We start from the raw sequence: 17,030 nt of genomic DNA on the forward strand, positions 1-17,030 counted from the left end.
AAATAGGTCATTTGACACCTCCACACCAAGTCGGCCCTATCTTGATGAAGTCGGCCTACATTAGGGCAATTCGACCCACAAAAGAGGCTATATATAGAGAGGCAGTTCGATCCATTTGCATCACTCACTCAACAAGTTCGATACACAAAAAAGAGAGGCAGAAAAAGTGCGAAGTTGCTAGAGAAGGAAGAAGATTGCAAGAGAAGAAAAAATCGAAGTTTTGGGCTATTTTTCTCTCACATGTGCGAAGTTACTGGGCTATTGCTGGGGCCGAAATTCTAAATTCTACTGCAGGTCGAAGTTCTGCTGCTGGGGAGGCTGAAATTCTGTTGCTGCAAGGTCGAAACTCTAGGTCGAAGCTGCTGCTGGAAGACTATCACTTGGAGAAGAAGGAAGGGTTGACTTGGTGATTGGGGGAAGTCTGTGTCTAGGTCAAAGAGTCTTGGACTATCTCATCTTGTCTTTGAATCTACTGAAGGAAGAGTTCTAACTGGGTTTTCCCCTTATAGGGGTTTTGCCCTGGTTGTCCGCCTACATCTTGTGTCTCTTGTTCTTGTGATCTTCATATACACATAAATTGGTAATTGCTTGATGAAACATAATATAATAAAGAAGTAAAAGAAGGCAACATAATTCACAAGTAATTATCAAGAAGAGAAATCAAACCCTAATTACTACTAGCATTGATTTCTCAACAAAATATATGACAAAGATTGTGCTTTTGTGATGACAGTGATCTTGACAGTGTCCTTATTACAACATCTTTGACATGGCAGTGGCTTTAGTATCAATGCATTTGTTACTGTACAACTGTGATATGATAGTAGCTCTCCTAAACTTGTTTTTGTTTACTTCACAAATGAAATTGTGAACTGACTTGGGTTGGCCTTAGGTGGCCTGATGTATCTCTATATGGATTACTTTGTATCGAAGCTGAACAATTGATGAAATCTAATAGAAGAAGACAAATTGATTGTGGGTTTCCCCCTTGTGTGCATGATTTTCTTCTGATGTTCCTTTTATTTTTCCACTGCATTGTTGATGATGTTGTTCTTTCTACATAATTGCTAATGATGTTAAGTTGTAATGGGTTTAATGAATATGTAAATGTTGAAAAGTATATAAAAATGCAATTATCAAAGCAAAGAACAATACGCCCTAACAAAAATTAACACCTCAAGTTTTGGAGGAATTCCCATTGTGGAATCTCCATAAATTTGATGCCCTAGCCATCACATCAAGAGGGAACCCTAGAAGCTAATCCTTCAACTTGGGGATTCTTTGAAGGAATTTGTTTTAGTACTTGTGGAAGTAAATCACTCATTGCTTATCCTCATCTACTTTGACCTTGGATATGCTCATATATAGTTATATACTTCAACCCTAGGTTTCATGTAGGCTCTTTTCCAAGGGGTTTTTCGTGGAAAGTCTTAATAGCTTCTCCCAAAGCTTGCACTTTTGTTGAATCTTTCCATTGAATGAGCTACCTTGCCTCACTTCAAACCCATCATAGATACACATCTATCACAAGTGAGCATTACTGGGACTCCTCTCGTTGGTGAAAATCTGAGAAGAGCAGGGGACTTAGGCTATGGTGACAGTGGGCCTCTGTCCCAAGTGTTGTTGTGCCCTCTAGTTTTTGCCTCTTTACAAGGTCTGCTAGTTTGTGCAACAACAGGTCCTTACCTTTAAAATCCCTTCTAGTAAGGCTTTGGTTTACATAATTTATTTTGATTAGATAGGAGACTAATTTTCCCTTTGGGTTCTAGTTTCTTAGCCCTAATCCATAAAGATATATAGGCCAAATCTGAAGAGGCATTATTCTTGACCCCATAAGCTCTAGTTGGAATAAGGCAATTGTCTTCTTCCAACAACCAACCAAAACTATAAAATCCAAAATATTTTATTTGATTTGCATAGAAAAAATCTAATGGAAAGTCAAAGAAATATTTGAAGAGGGGCATTCTTCTTGACCCATAAACCCTACTTGGAATAAGTCACTTGTCTTCTCCCAACAACCAACCCAAACTATAAAATCCAAATCTTTTATTTTATTTGCTTGGAGAAAAAACTAATGTAAAATCAGAGAAATATTTGAAGAGGAGCATTCTTCTTCACACCATAAGCCCTAGCTGGAATTAGGCACTTGTCTTCTCCCAACAACCAACCAAAACTATAAAATCCAAAACCTTTTATTTTATTTGCGTATAAAAATATAACATAAAATTAAAGAAAAATCATAATCTAGATTTCTTTGCAAGTCTAACATAAAGATAATTGCATATTTCAATTTGTAGACTTGATTAACCAGGGTTTGTGCTTAATTTTTTATCTTAAAACTCTAAATAGGCAAATCGACCCAATAGTTATGTGCTTTCAACGTTAAATTATCTCACTTTCAGTTGATATTGAGGCTTATTCAAATCTGGAAGTTGCATAACAAAATTAAAAATCAGGTTTAAAGAAACCCTAGAGCTAGGTTTTGCTTTGAAGTTCATACACAATTGGTCTTAGCATTTATTTCATTAACTAGAATATTGTTACATGTTAGTCCTTCGTTTCTAGTGGTGAAATCCATATCTAAATTGCTCCTAATTGCGTATCTATTATTTGGAGTTAATTTGGGTGAATTCTAGAACTAAAATTCAGTATCCTGCACCTTTTTCATGTCAAGATTTTCTTTATCTCATTAATACATCTATTGTGAGCTTGATGGTAACTTACTTGGGCAGTTTATTTTTTGCATATCTTAAGCCCTAGCCAAATCGTCCAAGACATCTTGTTTAAAAGTGGAATTATCTTACTTGAATTGGTTTCTTTTTCACTTCAAATCTGGATTTCTGCATTAATTCATCAATAAAACAGACTTAGAAGTTTAGGATAGCCTTAAGCTTGTCCATAACATATCTTATACCTTATTGGCACTTGAAGGACACTACACAATCATTTTATGCTAGCCGATTTCATTCCTAGTGGCTTAAAGTAGCTTAAAGTCATATCTTTCAAGTAGCCTCTTCTAAGTTTCATTTATTGTGATGCTCATTCTAAAAAAAATGTGAGGTTCTTCTCGTTACATACTTTATAATCAGATTTGGTGCACACATCAACTAGTTCATTATTCATGTCTTAAGTTGATAAATGTAGTTTTATGCTATTGTTTTTTGAATCATTATCTTGAAGCATTTAATCACTTGTTGGAGTCCTTGCACTTTACATTGTCATCTGTCTATTGGGTTTAATGAAGTAAATCATAATCTTGCACAATATAATTCACTAAAAATATTTACTTAAAGGTCTAACATTGATAGATAGGGAGATACGAGCTTGCTAAAGTGAAGGGTACAATGTATTGAGGTGACGATGGTGTAATTCTCATCTTGCTATACCAAGGTAGCATCTGTGGTTGGACTTTCCACTTGAATGCTAGTTTAGGTGGTAACATAACCCTTGAATGAATGTGTTATAAGTTTTATAGATTTTTTCTTATTTATTTGCTGTGAGTGCGACATGTTTAAAAAAATGAGTTGTGTTTAGGATTGTGATATTTAGGTGAAAATGAAGTGAAAATTCTTTTTTTTTTATTTTTTATTTTTATTTTTATTTTTTTATTTTTTCTATATTGTGTATTATAATTTATCTTTATAGGGAATTTGTAATTTTCTTACCATTTGTAATTTGTAGGATGCGAGGATAACGAGTCTGTCTCATTTGCAAGACAATAATGCAAATTCATCAGAGCCATTGGGATTCGAATGGGAGGCACCTGAACTTGGGAAGGTTATTGTAAAGTCAAATGAAACCAATATAGATATTTGTGTGATGGGATGTCATTTAAAAGCCAGATTGATATCAAAGGTACTCTTCTTTTCCATATTTATTATTAAATAAGGCATGTATGTACAGCTGATTCTTTCTTGGTCTTAATTTGTAGATTCCACACATGGAAATTTTACAAGATTGAGAAATTATGGTTATATCTTTTTATTATGAGCATAAATGTGGATTTGGATAACATAAAATACATAGACATAGACGTGAAGCATATGCATTGATATTACAATATTTCTCCAATACATATTTGTGTTAAATATACTAGAGCATAGCATCCACTTATTGGTGGTATTGAAAGCTTGTGGCTAATTGTGTTTGACTAGTCATCTCAAATGTCCCTTTTATTCTATGTAAATATGAGGATGAGCATTTATTTGAACTCAAGAAAATATATATCACGTTGTGAAGGTACAATTTTGATTCACCTCAACTAGAACAATCTTTTAAAGTCATAAAAATTCTCGTACTATTTCTAACTACTTTTATTGATATATTTATCATCATATTGTTTACTTGTTACATCTCAAATATTCCTTTTATTCTATGTAAACAAAAGGATGAACATGTATTTGAACTCAAGAAAATATGTTTCACATTATGAAGGTATTCTACCCAATGTTGCGAGGAGAAAAAATAAGAAAAATCGGGAAAAAATCGGCAAATACACAAATATTCATTTTTTTTTGACTTTTTTAATGTCTAAAGCATCTACAACATAAAATAAATGCATTGACACATAAATATGATAAAAGAACCAATATATAAGATGTGTAATATCGTTTCTAGTGCTACATCACACATAATAGGGACTCATGTTCTGAATAGTAAGTCTTGAGTCCCAACTCAGCCTCAAAATATCAACAAAAATTATAATAATGTATCTCATATCATGAGTCATAATGTCATAGACAATGAAATGAACCAAATAACTAATACTACTGATTTCATCTGCCCCACTTGCGAGAAAATGCAATAGCTTTCCCTCTAGATGTAGATGGCGGTGGAGTTGGCAATGGACTCTCCTATGCTCTAGACGCTGAAGAACTAGGAGCTACAAGAGGTAGACCACGTCCTCTACTGGTGACAAGGGTAGCCTGGGTAGGTGGTGTCACCTCCTCTTCCTGGTGCTCCTCCTCCTCCTCCTCTACACCCTCCACTGCCTCCTGCTCTAACTAATCAACAACAGACTCCATGAGAGGCCTTTCGAACTCAACCCTCCATGCATCAGTGGTGTCAATCCCATCCAATGAGATGGCCTCCACATCCGGTGTCCTCTCAAGTTGCCTCACTCACAATCGAAGATTGTAGTAGACATAAACCATGTCATTAAGTCGTTGGGACTCCAACCTGTACAAGGGTCATAAAATAATAATTATAATTTTTTTTTTAATGAATTCAAAAAATTAATTGGAAATTTGGAATATTTTAAGTTTTAACCTGTTGCGCTTCTTGGTGTGTATTTTTTCAAATACACTCCAGTTTGGCTGAGCACTCGAATGGCAAGCTTTTGCAGATTGGGTACTCTGCCACCATAGCTTCTCCACAATTCATCTACAAAAAAATTACAAATAAGATAAACATAAGAAAAAAATGAAATTTGAAAGTTGAAGCAAAGTATGAAGTTATGAACTTGAAGAGACAATGAAATTTGAAACAAACTAAAACATACCTGGCATTTTAGTCTTCCTATCAACCACAACCATGTCAAAGCTAAATGTGCCACCTGCCATCTTGTATATCTCCATTTCTTTGGAGATTTTTGCACGTTCTATTAGAGATGGCACCATCCTTTGAACACAGGTGAAGAATCCATCCATGACTTCAACATCAAATAAGAATCCATAGGAGTAAGCAAATGTGGGGTTCAGGTAGGTCCCTGCAGCATGAATGGGACGATGGGGTGTATTGTTTTATCGTTCATGAATCACTTCCCATAGGAGGATTTGTTTCTGAAACCCCTCATCTTCCTTTATCATCATAGTAGGTTCGAATGGATTCTTTGGCCTTGTCCATGGCCTCATACAAGTAGCCCATTGCGGGTTTGTCACCATCAACTAATCGAAGAATGTTTGCCAAAAGTTCAAGAATGCTGCACACCTCTTGCACTCCCACCCAAAAGCTTTCCTGGGATGAAACTAATTTGCATATGGCCTCTGCCTTTGGTTTGTGGCTAAATGCCAAAGCACACTACTCATCTGAAAGAAACATTCTCTTCACATCCCACATAGAATTCAAGAGGGGTTGAAGAGATATGAAACTAGTGGCAAACCGTGTAATGGCAGGGCGCACCAACTCCTCGTTGTTGGTGAATGTTCTCATCAAATGAAGCACAGATGCATGATTATATGTAAATTTTGTAATGCTTTTTGATGAGCCAACAATATCTTTGACAAAAAGAATTTTTCCTATGTTCTCCAACATCAAATCAATGCAATGTGCAACACAAGGTGTCCAAAATAATGTAGGATGCCTCTCCATAAGCATCTTGCCAACAACAATATAATTTGTAGCATTGTCCGTTATGACTTGGACAACATGTTTTGGACCCACCTCCAGAATAAACACATCCAATAAATCACATAATAATCGTGCATCTTTGATATGTGCAGATGCATCAACAGATTTCATAAACATTGTCCCTTTGGGACAATTAACCAAGAAGTTTATAAGGCTTCTACCCTTTTGATCGGTCCAACCATCTGACATCACAGTGCATCCTGTGTGTGCCCATGATGCCCTAAACTCCTCCAATCTCTTGGTGCAGTCAATCTTTTTATTTTGAAGAATGAACCCTCTAAAGTCATCATAAGAAGGGACTTTGTACCCTGGGCCAATAACTGCAATAACATCAACAACGGCCTGGAAAAATGGATCGTTCCAACTTCCTTGCAACACTGAAAGGAATATCACTCTAAAGAAGAAACTTGCCCAACAACTTGTCAACTTCTTCTTTCCCCCTTTTTTTAATAATTGAAGAGATAGATGGTTGTGAACCAGGTGTGGTTCTAGGAACAAAATATGATGAGGCAGCTACAGGGTTGGTTGTAGATACTGATGCTGAAGTAGAACTAGTGCCACTCTCATGTTCACCTCCTAACACTCTACTCCCTGCTAGTTGACTCTTCAGAGCTGACTTGGACAGTTTGGTTTGCTCTATTTCTTCCAATGATCTAAGGGCTCTTCGGATGATTTCTGGATTTGTATTTGAGCAAGGCCCTACCTCATGTCCAGGGATTTGTGCAAGGTGATACTTCAATTTGTATAACCCCCCTGTCATATGATGCCCACATAACTTGCAAGTCAAGTTTGATCTGTCAAACCCTCCATCAGGTTCACCAAATTCCCACGAAGGTCCAATTTCCTTGGCATGTTTTTAACTTTGTTGAACTCTTTAGTTTTAATGTAAGATGAAGTTTGAAGCATAGTTTTAAAACTCCGACTCTGACTCCGACTCGGCCAAGGGTCGACTCCGACTCCGAATCCGACTCGGTATCGACTCGGCCGGCTTGATTTCAATGACTCGGTCGTTGTAAAAAATACATTAAATATTTATTTTTTATAAAAACACATAATTTTAAAGATTTTCATTCATGTTTCCAAACACACAACATTAGAATATAGATAGAAGACAACATATGATCAAAGTAGGCTCATGAATATATCCATTATATCAAAATGGCACCCAGTGCATTGTCCAATATATACACGATGATTATGTAGAAATCAAAACAAAAACACATAACCAAGGAGGCTATAAATGGCCTCTACAACAAAACTCTGTGACCAGTACTACTGGCTAGTGGCTACTGCTAGAGTTGCCAACATCATCTGGCTCAGTGTTACTTGGGAGCAGGAGCGAAAGTGGGGAGCGAGAGCGAAAACGAGAGCGGGAGCGACATTTTCAGAAGCTCCTGGTTTGGGAGCGAATCCCAGAGGAGTTCAACAACCAATGTCACTAACATCAAGGTACATAGAGGGATTGGTGCTCTTGATTAAATACGAGTTCCATACCCTAATACATGACAAAATTCAATGGAAACATTGCAATCCTCCAATCCTGAAATCCTGAAAAACTGATAAGTCTGCTGGATTTTGAATGAAATCTAAAATTCTACTTTCTCCATATGATATCCAATGACGCCGAAACCACTCTCAAACATCCTGAGTCATTTCATGGTAATGTTAAAAATTTAAGTAAAAGGATGAAAATGAAGATTAAGGAGAATGTCACTTTTACTTTAAGAATTTAACATTACCATGAAATTTGAATAGCATATCAATAGTACAGAGCATTTGAGTGTGTTAAATAGGGTTTGGGAGGGGGAAATGGACTCCAAATAACATTTAACTAATTCATAAAACACATTGGAGTCCAAACCAATCAGCAAACACCCTAAAAAATCATTAAAAAACTGTTAAATCACTGTTTTACTAGGGTTACGGGCCTCTGTTTGTGACTCGACCGAGTTAGTATGGAAACGGCCGAGTTGGCCAAGTCAGCCATGACTCGGCCAAACGAGCCATTTCTTCTACCGAGTCACTTCTGAGGGCAACGAAACGGATCAACTCGACTGTTTCGGTTTCGAAACGACCGAATTTTAAAACTATGGAACTTTGAAGTTGAACCTAGGGCACAAGAAGAATTGCAAGTTAAAAAAATAAAAATAAAATTTACATACAACACATTGAATTTTTGGCAAAAAAAAATAACCTCAACTCAATGCAACAATAATGGAAAAATGCACATTCAAACCCAAGCAAAAATGATGCAAAAAAACTAGGGCACAAGAAGAAATTAAACTTATAAATCTAACAATCAAGTTTTTGCATTTTTGACCAAAATGAACCCTCTCCACTCTATGCAACAAAAATGAAAAAAAACACAATCAAATCCACTCAAAAATCATTGAAAATCAATGGGTTATAGAAACCCAAGCAAAAACAAGACAAAAAAAAAAATAGGGCCAAATTTGATGCCCATACCTGGAAACCACGCTTTGCTGAAGAAACTTGGTCCAAACTCGAATTTTTCTTGCTTGGGATGCTAAATTCCTTTGCTTTTCTCCTCTCTTGCCCTTGTAGATGACTTTTTCTCCTCCTTAGCTCTCAAACTTGCCCACTGTCTAAAAAAAATGACAAAAAAAAAAGATCGGCCCTTTAAAGTTGCTGTTTCCATCGTCCACGATTTTTAACAATCGGATTGCGATTTTTTGCAAATAAAAAAATCGCCAAAAAAATTGGCAATTAAATAATTTTGGTGAAAAAATTGCGATTTTTTCAAAAATCGCAATTTAATCGCGATGTTCGCAACACTGCTTCAAACCACCCAATTCGTTCAAATTCCAATTGATGCCATATAGGATTACCTCAACTAGAATAATTTACATGGTCTTAAAGGTCATACAAGATCTTGTACTGGTTCTAACTTCCTTTAATGATATGTCTAGCATCACACTATTTTCTTGTTATGTGGTGTCGGGATTGTGTACATCGATACTCTAATGCAGGTGATTTCTAGCGAGGGAGATACACCAGAATTGTGAAGGGTTAAGCATAAATCCTCAATAGAACTATCATTAGAGCTCCATGTCAGGTTATGTTACATATAATAAAACTCTTTAGAGATCTTAAATATAAATTGAAGGCTGATTTTTGGAAGTTAGAGCTCCATGTCAGGTTATGTTACATATAATAAAACTCTTTAGAGATCTTAAATATAAATTGAAGGTTGATTTTTGGAAGTTTGACCATAGTTTGTACCTAATAGGCTTGATGTCAAGGCAAATAGGGTGCTAGTGTGAGTGTAGGTATGTTGATGCCATTTTTGAATCAACGCAGTGTTGAAAACACTGTCATTGGCAAAAAGTCGACAAGGTTCTGGAAAACATCTTCTTGGAAACATTGGCAAAAATCGGCAAACCACAACAAAAATAAAAAAATACAATATATATTCATTTTTTTTTTCAAAATTGGGAAAAATCAGCAAAAAAAGGAACAACTTGGAAAAAATCTTTTAAGGCAAAAATCACGACACATCACATAAAAATTGGCGATGTTATCAACATTGAATCAAAGTGCATGGGGCTGCCTTAAAATTGCGTGTGTATGTGTTTGTGAAAGTTTAATAAACAAAATCAAGAAAATGTAAGAGAGTAACATCCAACATGTAAAATAATATGATTATTGATATCATTAGACTCATGAACCACAAAGAATTGCAAATGTGACATTCATTGCTCATAAATGATGAACCATGAGAATCAAATTTTCAAGTCAAAACATTCAAATCATATTACATGTCATAACATAATGTATGACCTAGTGTAAAGCTTTACTAGGTGATTGTTACCCACCAAAAATGGGTTACCCTTAGGAGAAAGTTTCTCTTATTTTGATAGCTACTAGGCATCAACCGTATGATGGTTAGTGCATTGTATTATGCTAGGGTTCTCCGTCGATTTCTCTAGTCAGATCTCTCCCCCATCTAGCATTCTTATTGAAGAAAGGTGGGTCATCTCTGAGTAGACACTCTAACCATTCTTGCAATCATGTGCTTTCATTTAGTGTTATTGTCATGTTAATTGTAATATTCCAAATGGAAAAATTGATAGTGATAGCAAGAAAAAATACACATGCAAACAAAAATTTTCAGCAAGCCATTAAACACTAGAATTTACACTGGAACTGCGCCAAATTCAACCATTTTATTATATATAGAGGAGTACAATGCATGAAATGTGTGCACCTGGGCTTGCCAAGGCAAGCTAGACAATCCCAGGTGAGAAAATGCTGCCCGGATGCAAAGGAAACAACTCCTCTAGAAGGTATTGCGCTGGCCTTGGAATTTTTGCACTGCTCGCTGAAGGGAACCCCTGTTTGAGCCTCCAAAAATGGCTAGAAAATTCCATCAAATTAATTTCGGGCTCTCCACGAAAAACCAAGAAAGGGTTGGTTTAGTTCTGACGCTCCAAAATCATCCCCAAATTCTATGGGCTCCTCAATTGCCAGGAAATTACGACCTACAGGAAATTGGCCTTTATAACCCCTTAAAACGCTGAGAAATCTCCCCTAATCCACCTTCTCACACCTCTAATTCAATCCAACCCAAATCCCTCAAACAAGTCTACCCCCACAATTATCTCCTCCATGAATTGCACGACCCAGGAAAGTTGTTGCGCAGGCCTTTGCAAAGGAAATTCGACCTGGACCAAGCACACTCTCCAAGCCCACAAATTGCCTAGAAATCCATTGCAAATTGGTCAAGGATTGTTTTTGCAAAGGCTTAATGCTCTCACCCCCGGAATTCTCTTTCCCAAGACTGTGTGGCTCCTTTTCTGCATCCAGGCTGATGTAAGAGCAACTCGTACCACTTGAAATTTCTACTCCAAGCCTCTAAGAAATTATGGCAAGCCTCCTTAGGGTGGCACTCGTGGTTCACCAAAGAAAGGGTGAGAATTCCTCTCAGAAAATTCTGGTGCTAAACAACACCTTGTGACTCAGCTGAACAACAATGGTATAATTGTTGTGACTCAGTATATACCGAGACTGTAATAGCGTGTGTGACTTTTCTTAGGACTGCACATAGGTGCCCTTATTCAAGCCGGCATTGAGCCTTCTTACACAACGTTAGGGCCTGTCTTTTAGGCCTCCATTATATAGTCATAAGTCCTCCTATTCTCTGTGGCTAGGGCATAATATGACCCTCCTAAATCAACGTCTAGATGACAGTCATAGACCTGCGTTTTTGTCCAATCCTTGTTGTGATTCTATGAACGTATTTAGGGTAGCGTTAGAGCTGTGTTCTTTCCGACGTATGAGAGGAATAAGGCCATCAGATAAGGCCTGTGTTTAACCTCCTTCCATGACTGTGTTAGGGACAGCGAAGTCCCTCTTCTTGTTGCGTATAGAACAGCGTATGGGGTTTACGTTATGCCTTGTGATAAGTTGTGTATAGAGGACTGTGGTTAGGGCTTTTGTGGATCTCCCTTTAGCTGTGTTCATGACTGCGTTAGGTGCCTCTTCTTGCTGCATAAAAATCCTCATTGACAGCGGCCTAGGGCACCCTTAAATGGTGTGGCTAGAAGCCTTCTCTAGCTGCTGCTTAGATCTGCGTAGAGCTTTCTCTTTTGACTGCGTCTAGATGTTCCTCGTTTAACTGCGTCTAGGGCATCCTCCTTACTGCGGCTAGGGCATCATCCTTACTGCAACTAGGGCATCATAAGGCTTAGGCCAGTGTATACTCTTAGTATCTCTCCTCCCACCAAAACCCAAAGACATGTGGAGAGGAAGAGATCACAAGAAGAGTGTGTCTCTAAATGACTTGAAGACCTGCTCCTTTTATAGTAAAACGTTGAGCACAAGTGGGGTATATTTGGTTGCTGACCGACCTTGACGAATTGTCCCATAACACAAATAAATTCATATCTCCATGAATACTTATCGGAATCGGATGATCTTTAAATCAATCCTACACCTCTCAATGAGAGGGATCTAAGAAAAATATCAGCTTCCATTAATAAGATGACCCACATGGAGTTTGACCCTAGTTGCCAATTTTAACACTCCCTCTCAACTAGGGAGAACTCCATCCGCTGATCCATATGTCCGATTGTACTATCTCTGCCATCAGTGCCCTGCACTGCTCTGCTGAACCATGAAGAAGAAGAATTGATTGAGAATGTCTCATACCATTCTCTACTGACCCGAAGTCAGTTTCATCTGAAGAGAGTGTCACATCACTCTTACTGACCCGAAGTTAGTTTTATTGATCCCGGATCAATATCACAAGAGAGTGTCTCAAACCACTCATACTGATCCCAAATCAATTTCATTGATCCCAGATCAATGAAGGTCATCCTAGCATAGGGAGTACGGTAGATACAATGATGCGTCCATCGATAGTACTACTATGGTCCCTATCCTCATTTCCCTGCTCATTGATCAGATGAGAGGTACTTCCCATGAGTCCCAGACTGCATGGTAGGATGCCTCGACAAGATAACTAATCATCATGTCCACAGGAGAAGGAATCATCTTGTCCAGTGGATGCCACGGAGAACTAATCATTTTGGCCTACAAGAGAACTAATCATCCTGTTCCACAGTCGCCACAGAGAACGAATCATCCTGGTCCACAGGAGAACTAATCATCTTGTTCCACAGTCGCCATGGAGAACGAATCATCCTGGCCCGCTGGAGAACTAATCATCCTGTTCCATAGTCGCCACGGGGTATCACAGGGGAAGGTTGAACCTGTCATCCTGTACATAGTGCACTACTAGGGGAGGGTGAGTCGCACTGTGGTCATATGTTGCTCCAGTAAGTACCCCAAGCCCCCCAGAGCTCAATGCATGCAACATGCAGGACCCTTATAAGAAGGTCCCTCAATGTCTCCAAGTTGTTCGGGAAAGTCACAGATTTGACCTTTCCCCGGGCTTTGACAAAATGTCTGCGATCTGTACATCAGTCTCAATGCGATGGAGCCTCCTCGCTCATCGACTTACCATATCCCAGATAAGGCAGTATCTGATGTATATCTACTGGAGCAATCTTCGAATATGGGATTCCTCAATAATCGAATCCCCCCTCTGGTTGTCACAGAGGATCATAATAGTATTCATCATGTGTACAAACAACTCACTTAAGAGCTTTTGCAACCATGCAACTTCACACGATATCATACTCGTAGCTATGTATTCAGTCTCAGCGGTGCTTATAGCAACCGACTTCTGCTTCCTGCTCATCCATGATATCGAAGCAGAATCCAAAGAGAACCAACACTGAGAAGTGCTCTAGTGATCCTCCACACTGCCTGCCCAGTCAGCATTCGAATAATCATGCAGTTTCATATTTCCGGCAGTGTATCTCAATCCATGAGAGATTGTGCCCTGAAGATATCTCAGAAGATTCTTGGCACCAATCCAGTGAGGCTCAACCAAATATGAGCTCACCATGCTAATTGCAAAACATATGTCTGGACGAAAGTTCACCAAGAACATCAACGCGAATGAGTTTATGAAACTCAGAGGCATTTCCCAAATCTGGTCCGACATCACTACCATATAACTTCTGAAAGTTAATATCCTTGAGGTAGTCACAGGCTTGCAGTTTATCATTCCACATCCGGAATCCAACTCCCTCTTGCTTCTGCAAATGAGAGGGTCTGCACCTGTTAGAAATAGGTCGTCCTCGTAAGGTGTCAGTATGAGAGGTCTATCATCCACAACCTTCGGGTAATGGTTTGGATTGGTTTCACTCCTAGTGAATCTCAGCTTCATCAGCCAGCTATCAATCCTCTCGTACTACGCCCGGGGTGTTTTGCTTCAATCCATAGAGGGCTTTCTTCCACCTGCATACGTGAGATTCCTGATCATGAATCTCAAACCGCTCGGGTTGTTCCAAACCTGTGGACCTGTTGCATGAGGGGAATGATCCCCTTGCAAGATTTTCCTTCGGTACATCTCAGACATGTACTTTCATGCTCTTTTTGAATTCAGGCATCCCTATCACCATCTGACTCACATCGGGTAGAGCCCCATAGGTAGACCTCCGATGTTATAGATGTGATATATCAATTGACATGATCCCCAATGGACCATCCTGCAACTTGATACCAATTGCCAACCTTGAACCCATGAGAAAAAGCATCTTTAAAAATTCTATCTTTTAACACGTACCTTTCCATCGATGAATGCCACCCTAAAACCTTTGACTTCCATTTCCGAGATGGACACTAGGTTCTTGCGATTAGGTACATAAAAGAGTTTCTTGTAAATGAATAGAGTTACCCTCATTCAATTGAGGGGTAACATTCCCTACACCCTTTCCAGGATAGGTGGGATCGACTCCAAGTATAGTCCCATAGTTGTTTCCGTCTCTACCAAATTCGAGAGAGCACCCTTCTATCTGATGAGGTGCCTTGAAGCACTATAATCAATCAGCCAGATTCCCAAAGAATTTGAAGGAGAGGGCCAATACAAGATAACGCTTCTTTATCTTACCAAAAACAACATTTGATTCTCCATACCTGGGGTTCCTTGCTTTCTCTGAAGAGTCGGCCGTTTCCTTGATGACCTGCATTACCTGTCATTCCTCTGACCATTGAAGATGTCCCTGGAATGGTTGTTATCATCATCAAGTGATGTGTCCCTGCCATTCGGACACTCCTTCGCATAATGGCCGAACTTATTACAACCAAGGCATCTGTCTTTCCTTCCACCCTTAGATCCGGACTTCCCATTGAAGTGATCTTTAAGTAGGCCATCAGAAACTTCCGCTACGCCATTCTGATAATATTCTCTGCTTCGACTTCACCCTTGGTGAATTTGAAGAGGGATGAGGAATCCACTGATCCTTTTGTCCTTTCCCAACTGTCTTCGGTGATTGCTCTTTCACTCTAGCTTGGGCATTGTCTTCACCTCAGCTTTGATACCATGTTACTTTTAGGTATGTTCTATGCTTAGAGCAATTTATTTCAATTTTCACAGTTAGCTCAATATATTTTCCAGATTAGCAATCACATCAGCGTTAAAGTAAACTGTAGATAGAACATAAACATAAATCGCAGAAGACAAGCCAAGACAAGAGGACACAAGATGTGGCGCTAGCCAGGGAAAAACCCCAATGTGGGGAAACCCTTGATCAATTCTTCTTCTATGTTCTTCAATAGTTCAGTAGAGAGAGAGAGATAGTACATTTACAACAGAAGTCAACACATTGACTTTCTATATCTACATGAGATCAGTTGAAGACATGCTGCTTCAACTGATTCTCCAAGGTGACTGCTTCACCTATCATAGTGTTGCATCTCGTACTCATGTTGCACCCGTCACTGTGCTGCACCTAGTCACTGAGCTGCTCCCATCACTATGCTGCTCCCATCACCATGCTACACCATTCATCATCATGTTGTCTCATTCATCATCATGCTGTCTCCATCATGTTGTACTTCATCGTCTCGGTGCTGCACCCAAATATCACTGAGCTGTTCTCAACATCATTGATGTCACCTACATCATGTTAGTCCTTGATACAGTCAACAACTCAAAGACTGCAGTGATCCAAGAGAGGTTCCAACACTGCCACTGATTAGTGCAACCCTTAAAGTTCTATGCTGCTGGCTATGGCCTGTGGCCTAGCTCAACAGCAAGATAGGTTTACACACAACACCCAAATATCTTGACCCTTGAACAGCTTATCCTTGAGGCTGCACCACTGTCAAATCCATGCTGTCTAAGCTCCTTCTATGACTGCACCTAGTCACCGTGATTCTATACCCAAGTCTGTAGTATATACCGAGACTGTAACAGCGTGTGTGACTTTTCTTAGGACTGCACATAGGTGCCCTTATTCAAGCCGACATTGAGCCTTCTTACACAGCGTTAGGGCCTGTCTTTTAGGCCTCCATTATATAGTCATAAGTCCTCCTATTCTCTGTGGCTAGGGCATAATATGACCCTCCTAAATCAATGTCTAGATGACAGTCATAGACCTGCGTTTTTGTCCAATCCTTGTTGTGATTCTATGACCGTATTTAGGGCAGCGTTAGAGCTGTGTTCTTTCCAACATATGAGAGGAATAAGGCCAGCAGATAAGGCCTGTGTTTAACCTCCTTCCATGACTGTGTTAGGGATAGCGAAGTCCCTCTTCTTGCTGCGTATAGAATAGAGTATGGGGTTTACGTTATGCCTTGTCATAAGTTGTGTATAGAGGACTGTGGTTAGGGCTTTGTGGATCTCCCTTTAGCTGTGTTCATGACTGCGTTAGGTGCCTCTTCTTGCTGCATAAAAATCCTCATTGATAGCGGCCTAGGGCACCCTTAAATGGTGTGGCTAGAAGCCTTCTCTAGCTGCTGCGTAGATCTGCGTAGAGCTTTCTCTTTTGACTGTGTCTAGATGTTCCTCGTTTAATTGCGTCTAGGGCATCCTCCTTACTGCGGCTAGGGCATCATCCTTACTGCGACTAGGGCATCATAAGGCTTAGGCCAGTGTATACTCTTAGTATCTCTCCTCCCACCAAAACCCAAAGACATGTGGAGAGGAAGAGATCACAAGAAGAGTGTGTCTCTAAATGACTTGAAGACCTGCTCCTTTTATAGTAAAACGTTGAGCACAAGTGGGGTATATTTGGTTGCTGGCCGACCTTGACGAATTGTCCCATAACACAAATAAATTGATATCTCCATGAATACTTATCGGAATC

General features: G+C 39.2%; 1 protein-coding gene across 3 annotated transcripts in view; it reads left to right on the forward strand.

Moving 5' to 3' along the window:
- LOC149187250 (uncharacterized) overlaps positions 1–17,030 on the forward strand; it is a 308,667-nt gene that overhangs the window by 121,084 nt on the left and 170,553 nt on the right. For all 3 annotated transcript variants that reach the window (XM_089411330.1, XM_089411331.1, XM_089411329.1), the window contains exon 2: positions 3,682–3,855. In XM_089411330.1, the coding sequence (XP_089267456.1) occupies positions 3,682–3,855 (174 nt within the window). The remainder of the gene's footprint in view (positions 1–3,681; positions 3,856–17,030) is intronic.

The sequence above is a fragment of the Pinus tabuliformis genome, chromosome 3_1 (genome assembly GCF_031772625.1).
Source record: "Pinus tabuliformis cultivar Carrire ecotype Pingquan chromosome 3_1, CPIR1, whole genome shotgun sequence".
NCBI lineage: Eukaryota > Viridiplantae > Streptophyta > Pinopsida > Pinales > Pinaceae > Pinus > Pinus tabuliformis.